At 37.5% G+C, this 12,806-nt stretch overlaps 1 protein-coding gene across 1 annotated transcript in view; it reads left to right on the top strand.

Annotated features, from left to right (window-relative positions):
• Mgam2 (maltase-glucoamylase 2 (putative)) overlaps positions 1 to 12,806 on the top strand; it is an 84,551-nt gene that overhangs the window by 47,268 nt on the left and 24,477 nt on the right. The window contains exons 29-37 of the mRNA XM_076913484.1: positions 282 to 378; positions 811 to 923; positions 1,558 to 1,683; positions 3,060 to 3,188; positions 5,369 to 5,476; positions 6,855 to 6,917; positions 7,711 to 7,845; positions 9,450 to 9,534; positions 10,481 to 10,619. Coding sequence (XP_076769599.1) covers positions 282 to 378; positions 811 to 923; positions 1,558 to 1,683; positions 3,060 to 3,188; positions 5,369 to 5,476; positions 6,855 to 6,917; positions 7,711 to 7,845; positions 9,450 to 9,534; positions 10,481 to 10,619 — 995 coding nt within the window. The remainder of the gene's footprint in view (positions 1 to 281; positions 379 to 810; positions 924 to 1,557; positions 1,684 to 3,059; positions 3,189 to 5,368; positions 5,477 to 6,854; positions 6,918 to 7,710; positions 7,846 to 9,449; positions 9,535 to 10,480; positions 10,620 to 12,806) is intronic.

Raw genomic sequence — 12,806 nt, 5'->3', positions numbered from 1 at the left:
GCTCTTCTCTGACTAGATCATAAGTTAAAATAACTCATTTATTTTAACCTTCATTCTGCTATGTGGCTGGTTATCTGTGCTCAGGTACCATGCATCCATCTTGTCACATCTTCCTAGGGGGCATCTTCTGTATCTGGCTCTATCCCAGAATTCTTTCTGTCTCCTTGATGTTCCACTTTCTATTCTATCCTTTCCTATAGGCCATAGTTTTTTTAATTGACAAGTGGTGCATCCATACAATACACAAGATAGTCTCTCTACACTGTTGTTCTTTCTTACAGTACAAGAAAAATTCCTATGGTGTTCACCCTTATTATATGGCATTGGAAGAGGATAGTAATGCCCATGGAGTGCTCCTGTTGAACAGCAATGCCATGGGTAAGACAAAGATGCATACTCATATGCCACCATATACAACTGTGACCACGCTAATGGAGTCAAGGACTTTACTAGAAGTAGGGATATTCAAGGGCAAGGAAAATACACTGGCTTTCATTCATTCATCCATTAATTCAAGATTTATTAAATACTCCAGACCATATAGTAAATGTAAAATTTTGGCTATCTATAGCTCCCCTTTTTTGTGAGACTTTAGCTTCCCTTTTCACAGGGTAACATATACTGTTTGATGCTGTGTATTTTATTTTAGGCATATGGAATCTACATCAATCCTATTACCTAAGAGAAGAGTTTTTTTCCAGAAGAGATTGATATAAAGTAGTGAGGATGAAATAGCCAATTTTAGTATAGATTCTCTATCTGCATGACTTATAGCTCATTACCAATTTGATTTTTTTCCAATGTGTATAGATGTGACGCTCCAGCCCACCCCTGCCCTGACATACCGTACCACAGGAGGGATTCTAGACTTCTATATGGTTTTGGGGCCAACACCTGAACTTGTAACTCAGCAATACACCCAGGTTGGAAACATGTCTATCCACTGACAATCCATTATGTACTCGTTGCATATTGATATCATGTTCTTAGCACTAACATAAGATTCTTTTGCTCACTGTACTCATGGGTGCTTCCATGAAAGGATTGGTATTCTTGAAATCTAAAACAGTTTTTCAAAGAGTTCTCCATATTTCTGCTAGGCAGTGGCTTTGAAGATCTCATTCATATGTTAACTCAAGCTGAAACACTAGACTTTAGTGCTATGAGGTACTGACACCATATTAAGAACCCATCTCTCTCTTGACCACTTGTTCAGCATTCTATTGTAGAGTCTGTAATAAAGAATCATTACAGAGGTCTCGGGTTTCTGGAGTAATGGCTTACCACTGTGAGGAAACCTTAAATATAGTGTTTCACCTCCTTGGCTGTTCTACACTTGATTTCCTTATTTATCCTGAGTGAGAGTTCTCAGAACTCAGTAGAATTGATCAAGCTTCTTCCTTATAAAATCTAGTAGGTTCTATTTATTTCACTTAGAATATTTTAAACCAATATAAACTTTTCAAAATAATTGTGGGGTGTGGCATGGTGATTAAGTGAAAGTACACAGCATTTAAGGACAAAATGGTGGTAATTGATATTTTATTTTTATTACAGTTGATTGGCCGGCCAGCCATGACTCCATACTGGGCCTTAGGTTTCCAGCTGAGTCGCTATGGATACAAAAGTGATACTGAAATTGGCAATTTGTATTCTGCAATGGTCACAGCACAGATTCCTTATGTATGAACCTCTCCCTCTGCCTCTGGTTTTTATTTTAATTGTATAACAAAAATAGTTACATAAAAATTAAAGCTGTGGTTACTTTAGTATAAGAAATGTAGCTGTGGAGATAGTCTTTTATAGAATATTTTACAATTGTATATATTGTATGGTACCTCTTTGTATGATAAACCTTCACTTGCAAGATTCATGAATAAGAGTTTTATATGTACCCTTCAGTAGGCATTGGGATAGATGCAGGATACTAGCATTCATTGTCTGCCATTGGAAATATTTTAGAGAGGTGAGAGTAAGAAGGAAGCAGTCACAGATCTAGACATTGCTTTCTTTGAAACATGTATGCATATCTTATAATCTAATTCCCCAATTAAATTCTGAGAAAGTAGTTAGGGGCTATCAACAAGCAAACAAACATGTGTGATACTTTATCTTTGTATAATTATCAGTTTTCTAGCATTCTTTCTTGGCTTTAGATATCTGCTCAGACTTTGGAGGGAAATTAAGTATTATAAAATGAGAATAAGGTAATCATTTCATTAAAGATAATTTGACACTTTGTGCTTTTCTCTTTTTATATAAATTTTATGATATACTTGTTAGACAGAGATAAGAAAAATGCAAGAAAATTTCAAGATGAACAAAACCCATACATTAACTTACCCACACCATCAATGCTATTAATTCACTGGCTCATTCTTGTCTTAGTTTTGGCTTTTCTACCAGTCTATGCTTCTCCAAATGAGTTTCATCTAGAGTCATAAGGCAGTGCGGGTGATTATCACTTCAGTCTAAAATGAAGTAGTTTGCTTTCTTTTTTCATTTAAATATTAACTACTTTCCCTATTGTTCAATACCCCAGTGTTGGTGAGTTTCAAGTGCAGAAACTTCTTATGAGGCTGTATAGAGGCAGCTATAAAATAAGATTCTTCCATAGTGAATAAATTCAGTGAGATTCACTGTACAGACAACCACACACTCACACAATCAGACAAACAAACAAATAATCAGATCTGTAATCTGTTATTTAATGGATGTTTGCTATCTACCCTTGAACATTTCAATCAGCACTTTAATGGGCTCACCATGTTTGAGATTAGAAGGTTTGGAAGGAGAGGAATTGAGGGAAGGGAAGGAAAAGGGGAATGGTAGTTGAAGAAGCAGTTAATGAATGTGGACAAGTGATATGTGAGCAGGAATCAGAGAGCAATTTCAGCATGTGGAAATGAAAAGTCTGTACAAAGGAGTATATTAGAAGTTGAAATTTACAAGGAACCCAGGCTGGCTCAGGAAACAGGGGTAGAGCCTGCAGAGCACCTACCAGACCTGCAGAATATCTACTGTAGGACTCTGAGCATCTTTCCTTTTGCTTCCTGTAGGATGTACAGCATGTAGACATTGATTACATGGACCGGAAGTTGGACTTCACCCTCAGTCCCAGCTTTCAAAATCTCAGTGTCTTGATTAATCAAATGAAGACAAATGGCATGAGATTCATTCTCATTCTGGTGGGTATTATAACAGACTTTCTGTGTTCATGGTTCCAAAATAATTCCACTGGGAGAAAGTGGGTGATGGGTACAAGAAACCCTGTAGATTTGGAAATTGCCTGTAACCCCATATATATATATGTATGTATATGTGTGTGTGTGTGTGTGTGTGTGTGTGTGTGTGTGTGTGTGTGTGTGTGTGTGTGTGTATGTGTATGTGCATGTGTATGTGTATACACACATACACACACACATATATATATATTAAAATTTTTAAGCAAATAAATAAAGAAGAAAAGAAAAGTCAAAGCTACCTTAAAGAGGTAAAATATTTTTGTTTTTGTTTTTAATATATATCTTTGTGCCTCTGGAATGTCACTTACTGATATTTTGCTCTTGCTAAAATAAGAACTGTGGAAAGAAACACTGCATACAGCAAGCAGAATTCTGCACTGCTTCTGGCTGTGCCTCGGAGATCCTGCTGTGTCTCAGTCTCCTCTCTTCCCAGGGAAGAAGGGATGCTAACAACTGTCTTGGGCTTGTCCCTGTGCAGTTTGGCATGTTCGTTGTTCTCCTCCTTGTTCAGTTCATATTTGGGTGGGTGTTTATATTGGTGAAGTTTTATGGGTGTAGCTTCTGCCGTTACTGGGAGACAGGATCTCATAGTGAAGCTCAGGATTCTCTAGTTCTTAAGGTCTCTCCAACTACTCTTCTGCAATATTCCCTGAACCTTGAATGTGGAGCATTTCATAGATGTGTTCCCTGGGGAGGGTCTGGAGGGAGGAATGGGAAGGAAGAAATGTAATTAAAATAAAATCTCAAAAGCACTTGACCGCCAACAATATCCATATTGGTATCATCCTTAGAAGTTATGAATCTCAGGACTTTACTGGTGTTTCATTGAACTCAAAAACAGATCCAGAATGCAAGTGTGCTTAATTATCAGGAAATGAGTCTTTTAGCTTCCAAAATTAGAGTATGGCTTTTGTTCATTTGTCAATTGATGTATTTGTTGAATGTTGGTGTTTGAAGTTCATTATTGTAGAGCTGTAGGGAGAGGGTGGATTATTAAATAAGATAGCATTCTTTTCTTAAGAAATCACTTATTCTAGTGGAGTAAGACAATCAAGAAATAAGTATTAAAATATAATTTCAGTCATTGATGTTTTGCTTGACAATTTTAAACCAGCATAATATAGAGATGAGCCGAGTCAGTATGAGTGAGATGCAGTAGGTGGGGATAGCTACTTTAGTTGTAAGTTGGGTCATAGATTTTTTTGCTTCCCTGAGTGGTATTGCTATTACACAGTGGCAATGTAGTTCATAGCCCCTCCTCTTGAAGGTAATATTAGTCTTCCTCCTCTGGCTTACCTTTGGAAGCTGTTTTCCAAATATAACCATACAAAATTTATGACTAACCATCAGTATTTTCTTTTTTAATGGTTATTTTATTTATTTATATTTCAAGTGTTATCTCCCTTCCCAGTTTCCACTCTGCAAACCCCTTATCCCATCCCCCTGCCCCCTGCTTCTATGAGGGTGCTTCCCCCACCCACCAACTCACTCCCATTTCACCATCCTAGCATTCTCCTACAATGGGGCAGCGAGCCTTCACAGGACCAAGGGCTTACCCTCCCATTGATGCCAGATATGGCAATCCCCTACTACATATGCAGCTGGAGCCATGGGTCCATTCATGTGTACACTTTGATTGGTGGTTTAGTCCCTGGGAGCTCTGAGAGTTCCAGTAGGTTGATATTGTTTTAATTCTTTTTGTCTCCTGCCCATCTTTCTTTTTGAATGGATCTCTGTGTGATTGGGAAAAAAATCACTCTTGTCATGTTCTTAGTTTCTGAAAATCTCCTCCCCATTTTATAAGCTACACCTCTGCATAGGTACTTTCTATAGTAGAGGAAATTTCATTTATTGACTAGATTTTTATTCTCTTTGAAAGAGATTGTTATTAAGAATTATGTATTTTCTTTTAGGTACCTTTAACAGTGTACTTCATTGGTTTTGGTAATGTACTGTAGCATGTAATGTCCATTTTGGTAATGGACATCTACTTTTTTAAAACAATATTTAATATTACTTCTTGGATGACTAATTCTTTCTGCACTATGAATTGTCAGTTTTCAGTGTGGAAGTTTCTTGGAGATATTTCATTCATAATTTTTCTTTTAAAACTCTTACCACAGGATCCGGCCATTTCTGGCAATGAGACACACTATCTCACATTCACTCGAGGACAGGAAAACAATGTATTCATCAAATGGCCTGATTCTAATGACATTGTCTGGGGCAAGGTAAGACTTGAGAAAGATAACTATATTCTCCACCTTACTGTATGTTCCTATAAATTCCGTAAGTATATGCTGGGTAATGAACACATTACAAAACAAGAAGCAATCTTTCTGATGCTGCAGAAAGCAAGCAAGCATTAGACCCAAAGTTATGGATGAAATTTTCTAAAATATGGGATAAGGTCATTGCTTACAAATAATCTGATATTCCCACCATTAATATTTGACATGAACATTTTTAAAACCAAAAAATAATTTTGGTTTAAAACCAAAATTAATAATTCATTAGGACTCTGAGATCTGTGTCTCTACCACATAAATTTAAAATAATTGTTCACTTTTGAACAATAATACTTAAAACAAAAAATACCCTAAGTCTTTATCTTGTTGCTTTGATTTTTTCCTGTCTTCAATCCTCATTCCCATATGGATGATATCAATGGTAATTTATGCAGATTCCTGGAACCCAGGAATCTCTTAGATTCAAATTCCTTTCCTAAATCTATCATACTCTGGTCTATTGCCCTAGGCATGTGGTTTCATTTTGAATGCTAACTTCTCACCAAACACATTGGAACTCATATGCGCTGTCACAACTGTCCTCTTTGAAAGTGCTTAGTAACTGATTTAACTGTGTTACAGGAAGTACCATTGCCCTCAAAAAATATTGTATACAAATTATGTAAGAATTCTCTGAACACTAAGGAAACCAACAGTATTTCCTGTTGAAATCTCAGAATATATAGATACTGGAAGAGGGTTAGATATTAAGTGTTCAATAAATGTACTCTGGTGATTTATCCATATATATATATATATATATATATATATATATATATATATATTACTGCTAATTACAAATAAAATTGATTAGTACTACAGATTGTTAATGCTACATATACTACTCAGCAAGTATTGACACAGCTTGAAAATATTGAGAACAAGCTTAAAGGATTGAGAAGTTTATATGGAGGAGTATGTGATGAGACAGAAATTTATGAGGGGCCCAGCCTTGGTCAGGAAGCAAGCCAAAATGTCAATCAGTCATTTCTTTAGCATCATATTTCACATTTATTTGTAAAGAAAAGTTTTTATAGGTAAAAATGAAATAAAACAGGAGCCATGTAGCCATTTGAAATATTATTGTGCAGAAGATACACTTAAAATGAAGTTAGTTATTTGAGTTCAAAATTTAAAAGATGAAAATGTATGGAATAATTCAGGGCACTCTGGTGAATTCTGTATATTCAGATTTTACAGCTTAATTTATGACAAAGGTTGAGGCATGTATAGAGTTGCCTCCCTCTAGAGCTTTGCATGCAATACACCCCATGGTCTGTGTTCAGTGATTTAAAGGTTTTGATTTTTCTTATTTGTCTAGGTGTGGGCAGAGTTGCCCAACGTAAATGTGGATGGAACCCTTGACCATGAGACTCAACTTAAGGTGAAGTTGAACAGAGATTTCTTTTTTTTTTTAACATCACACTAAACATCTGAATGTTTGTGTTTTCTCTTAGTGGATGAGTAGCCTCCACTTTTTGGTTAAGTAGCTTTAGCTTGAGTCTGCTTGCCTTGTGGTCAGTTTTAACAGAAGGAAGGGCTTGAATGAAAGACCTGACAGCCAACCAAAATGGAAGGATATAGAAAGAAAATTATCATGAAATCCCATGAATCACTTACATGTTCAATAGTTTGCGATTCAAATATAATGATGCTAGAAAATAATGAACCAAAGTCTAGAATATATTCCCAGGTACTAAACTATTACAATCAGATGTTTGCTGATGAATTCCTTGAGGACCAAAAGCTTTCAGGCTGAAAGAAGGAAAGTCCTTGGTTTTATGCCTTCTTTTCCATCAAGCCTACACACTTAGTTACCATGCAGTTCATTTTTTCCTGGGATAACAGGCAGGTCCTCTTTAGTTTGGCCAATCTAAAAGAATCCCAGACGTCTTTACAATTCAACTGTTTAGATACTATTAGTTTTCTATTGTCCGTGGTTAATGTCAAATCCTAATATAAGTCCTATGCTTTAAAGGTGTTTTTAGAGGGCTTCCTCCCATCTCCCTCCATCTTTGTGTCCATTCTAAACTCTGAAGCAACAGAGGCAAAAACACTAATGTTAGATCAGAGACTGGACAGGCCTAAATGCTTGCCCATTTCCTCTTTTGTCTTAAGTATTCTCCTTCCAGGATAGGGGTAGATTTTTCCCATAAAAGAGTGTGTTGCTCTTACAGCTATACAGGGCCTATGTTGCTTTTCCTGATTTCCTGCGTACAAGCACAGCTGAATGGTGGAAGAAAGAGATAAAAGAGCTGTATTCAAATCCTCGGGAGCCACAGAAGAGTTTGAAGTTTGATGGACTGTGGATTGTAAGTGCACCTTTAATTCTTTGAACACATAAGCAGTCAGAACTCAAGGAGGCTCTTTACAAACTAGCAGAGCTAGGACTGGATAACTGAAAGGAAGGTAATTTAGTTTTTTGGACCAGGAGTAGCAGAATTATTGTGGTCCTGCCCAGGGATATGTCTGGTAGAGGAGTCCACTGAGGAGGTGTGCCAGCTGTTCGAGATGCTAACACATGGGCAACAGGAATGCCAATGCATGGGCAACAAGGAGGAACATTGTGGCATATTTTATTTCCAATTGGTCAGTCTCTTGACTTTGCTTCCCAGTGGACAAAGTCACTCCAAAGCCTGCAAGTGCATCCTGCAAGACAGGGCAGACCTGGGAATGGACAAGGCATCAATTTGGGGATTGATGGGTTGCCTCTGGGAGATGTCTGTGAGGGCTCCTCCATTTGTATCTTTCTAGGGGTGGAATTTATTCATTCCTGTAATGCTTTCCCCTCCCACATCTACACTCCTGAAATCCTAAGCAAATTCTAAGCCAGATCTGAGGTGCTATTAGATGCTAGATCAGAGTAAAAGAAGCTCACAGTTGCACAAAGAGAAACTTGAGCCCTGTGGCTGCTTTGTGGCCTCACTGGCTACTGAACTTTCAGGACAGACAAGCATACTGTAAACTTGTGGAAGAACACAAATTAATTCAAACAGATAAGTCAGAAAGTAAAGAAATGTAAGCAGGTTTGAAGAAGAGAATTATGAGATTTTTGCTCTAACACAGTGGTTCTTAACCTTCCTAATGCTGTGACCCTTTAATACAGTTCCTCATGCTGTGGTGGCCCAAACCATAAAATTATTTTCACAGCTACTTTATAACTATAATCTTGCTACTGCTATGAATTAAAATAAAAATAATTCATGTTTTCCAATGGTCTTAGGTGACCCCTGGGAAAGGATTGTTCAAACCCCAGGTTGTAAACTACTGTTCTAGAAGAAAGGAAACTGTTGTTGGGTAACCCAAAACAATGCATAGTTAGTCGCAAATGTTATCATTGCCTATATTCTTCTTTAAGATAGACTGATTTTATTTTTATTCTATTGACAGACAATGAACACTCCCTCAGGGCTTCTACTCCTTGCAACTGAACTATACATTCCTCAATGAAAGGTTTCATTTCAAACATTGCTTCTGAGTTATTACAACTACTTAGAGTATTTTCCAGCCTATGCCAGTAGCAGAATCATAGCAAGCCTAGGGCTATAAGAAAAGGCAGAGGAAGATTATAATAGCCACTGGCTATAGAGACAAAGTAAGTAGTTTATGAATAGAAAAATAAAAGCAGGCCTGTTGAGTAGGAGTATAAATTAAGATATTTCATTAAGTTCAGGGTCCAATGTTATCTCAATGTTTTTGCTAGGACATAACCTCCCTAGGATTGAAAAAGTATACTGGAAAATTTACTGCTCTACTCCACTAAGCTGATGTGGGTTTTTTTAATTTCAGTTTAATCCATGACAAGGTTAAAAACCAGGATTACACAATCTAGTCATTTCTTTGAGGTTAGTGTTATATTTAGAAATGATATGCTGCCCCTTATATGACAGAATGTTTCTTTGTCTACTTGCTTCAGGATATGAATGAGCCTTCAAACTTTGTGGATGGAGCTGTCTGGGGCTGCCGCAATGAAATTCTCAATAAACCACCCTATATGCCAGGTATGATTTCTTTCCTGCTTAAGATTCTCTTTCTTTGTAGTCTTATATAAAGCCACAACTTTTTGGATGGGAAAGGGGAAGAGCAAACATTCTTTCACCATGACATAAAATCCACAAATAGAATAACTTTGAATATATGCAATTTAGTAAGTTAGTAATTAGATACAAAAACAATGACATGATGTGTTATAAAAGAAACTGAGCAATATACTTGATTGTATGGATGGCTACAAATTTATTGCCCATGTTTTAAATATACCCCTCTATGCATATAAACCCACTTGCCCCAACATGAAGGGTTTTCTCATTAGTTTAGTTCCTAAACTCTCTACCTATGTCCTGACACTTTAACATTCTTTTTGGTGCTCACTGTACCAGAATAAGGAGTAAAAGGCTTTGGTCCAAGACATCTCAATATACTGAGTCACAAAGAAGCTCGAGGAATAAAGTTCTTAAAAGCACTCTATCTGCAACTAGAATCCAGAGTTCTTAATGTCTATCTTATTGGTCATGTATCTATCTATCTATCTATCTATCTATCTATCTATCTATCTATCTATCTATCCATCCATTTATTCATCCATCCACTTCTTCCTCTATATTTATTAGGCAAATGCTGACAAGCCAGAAAGATTTAGACACATCAATACAGAATTGATTTGAGCAAGATCTATTTATTCCCTTGAGAACATCACCATCTAGTGGAAGAAAAAGAGTTAACATCAAAGGAGTTTGTCATGGTAGACTGAGCTGGCACATTAAGTTTGAATTAAAGTAAGAGGATACTTCATCCAGCCTACATGTTCTTTTTAGCCTTAATTAATTATGAAATCACAGGATGTTGCTTTTCTACATTAAAAAACTCATTCAATTTAGACCTGTTATAATAGACATGCGAACATATAAATCAAGATGTGTAGGAAATAACTCATTATTTCCTCCTCAGATTTGGAAGCCAGGAATGTGGGCCTGAGCAGCAAGACTCTGTGCATGGAGAGTGAGCAGATCCTTCCAGATGGCTCCCGGGTGCAGCACTATAATGTACACAGCTTATATGGGTGGTCCCAGACTAGACCCACCTATGAGTGAGTATGCTTTTGTTACTGTTGGCAAAGATAAAGACTGGCACAGAGAATTAGGATATATTTTCACTGTAAGCATAGTTTATAATCTTGTTTGTGAGATTCCTAGATATTTCAGGTTCACATAAGGGGAAACAATTAGGTATTCAGAAGTTAATGTGTTAACATGGCTCATTGCTATGTTATATTCTTATTTAAAATACCTCTATATAAAAGGAATATTTTCTTGATAGAGGCCACTATAATAGCAAATTTTATTAATTGATCTGGAAGTCTTTACTTTCATCTAAGTTCTTTCCCTTCCACTGTCCGTCTAAGTTCCTCATTTTCCATCCTGCCTCGTTATTCATTTAATAATAGAACGGATCATATTTTTACTTTAATAAGACATGCTTTGTTTTAGTTTTTTCTTTTTTTCTCTCTTTTTAAAAATTGGATATTATATTTACATTTCAGATTTTATCCCCTTACTCCATTCCCCCCACCACCCAGGAACCTCCTATCCCATTTCCCCCTCCTCATGCTTCTATGAGGATATGCCCTTACCTACCCCCCACTCCCACCTCCACACCCTCACATTCCCCACCCCCCCCACTTGGTGTCCAGCCTTCATGGGACCAAGGATCTCCTCTCCCACCTATGCCCGACAAGGCCATCCCCCCCTACATATACAGATGGAGTCATGGGTCCCTCCCTATGTGCTCCCAGGCTGGTGGTTTAGACTCTGGGGAGCTCTGGTTGGTTGGTATTGTTGCTCTCCTTATGGGGCCGCTAACCCTTTCAGTTCCTTCTTTCTCTAACTCCTCCATTGGGAATCCAATGATCAGTTCAATGGTTAGCTGTGAGCATCTGCCTCTGAATATGTCAGAATCTGGCAGACCTCAAAGGAGACAGCTTCAGGCACCTGTCAGCATGCACTTCCTGATATCCACATCAGAGTCTACCTTTGATGTTCTTTTAGTTTTTATTGAACATATTTATAGTATCTTGTTTAATCCCCTTCCCTACTGAGTCCCTTCTGCAACATTTCTATTGACTAGATTTTTTTTGGTGTATAATACATTTTTGTTTTCATTTTTGAGGGTTTTTTTTGTTGTTACTGTTAGTTTTGAAAATTGAACATTTTCAGTGATATGTAATATCTCTTCCGCTATCCATAGAGTGAGCTGTTGTTTTTGTTCTTAATTGAATAGCAACTTTTCTCTGCAGCCATTAGTTTCCCGCCTTCCCCTCCCATTCTTTTCCCTTTTTTTCTTCTGTCTCATCATACTCCCGCCACCCCTCTTCTTTAGATATCTACAGGCTAGTAAAATCAATCACTGGTCAGAGAGTTTCTCAATTAAATTCTCACTTAGCAAAGGTGATGAAAAAAGGGAAAGATTGATTGAAAGATCCTGCAACAGAAAAGACCAAATTCTAGTATGAACATTGAAACAAAGATCTGGGGAGGGTTTGAGAGCTGGGTGGGGATAAGGTGTGTGTGTGTGTGTGTGTGTGTGTGTGTGTGTGTGTGTGTGACCTGTGTTTGCTAATTAGCCTAGCTTTAAGGAAGAAGTACTTTTTCTGGTCTTTGTAGCTTTTTTGAAGGCTGCCCTCTCATTCCCTTTAGAGTCTGAGGGGGTGAGGCCCACTACCTTCCCTAGTGATTGCCTTTCAAATAGATACTGTTCTGGTCTTGGGGAAGACATTCCTGATTCTAAATCTCACAGCATCAGCTTTTAAAAGACGATTTACGTCTCAAAGGGGCAGAAAAAGAATTCTTAATGTCAGTTTTTGTTTTTGTTGTTTTTAAAGAACACTCTAAGAAAAGTCAGTCCAAAGGCCTAGAGTATGGGAGTTGCCTGTCTTATGCCTGCTTCAGCTATACTGAATGCCTGGTCTCTAAGTTCTTTACTTTTGCCAAGGTGAAGTGAATGCAAATTTAGGAGACCTTACCTTCTTTTCTGGCTTCTGTCTGCACTTTAACAAAGCTTCTGGGACTTTGTTCATGGCTCTTCTCTGGGAATGTACTGAAGCCTGGGCATGCTCAGTGTTTAAGACGCCCCGGAATATGATTTCCTTTTGCAAAGGTTACTATGGTTCTAATCCTCTAGGAATTACTTTTAAAATCTGAGCCAAATCTTTTGCCCCGAGTGAAATCACATCCTTAGCACCCATGATGTTTCCAGCACAGTGATGAAGTTTTGGAAA

This window comes from Arvicanthis niloticus, chromosome 15, assembly GCF_011762505.2.
Source record: "Arvicanthis niloticus isolate mArvNil1 chromosome 15, mArvNil1.pat.X, whole genome shotgun sequence".
Classification (NCBI taxonomy): domain Eukaryota; kingdom Metazoa; phylum Chordata; class Mammalia; order Rodentia; family Muridae; genus Arvicanthis; species Arvicanthis niloticus.
Note: the sequence above shows the minus strand (reverse complement) of the source record. Positions and strands in the feature narration are given on the sequence as shown.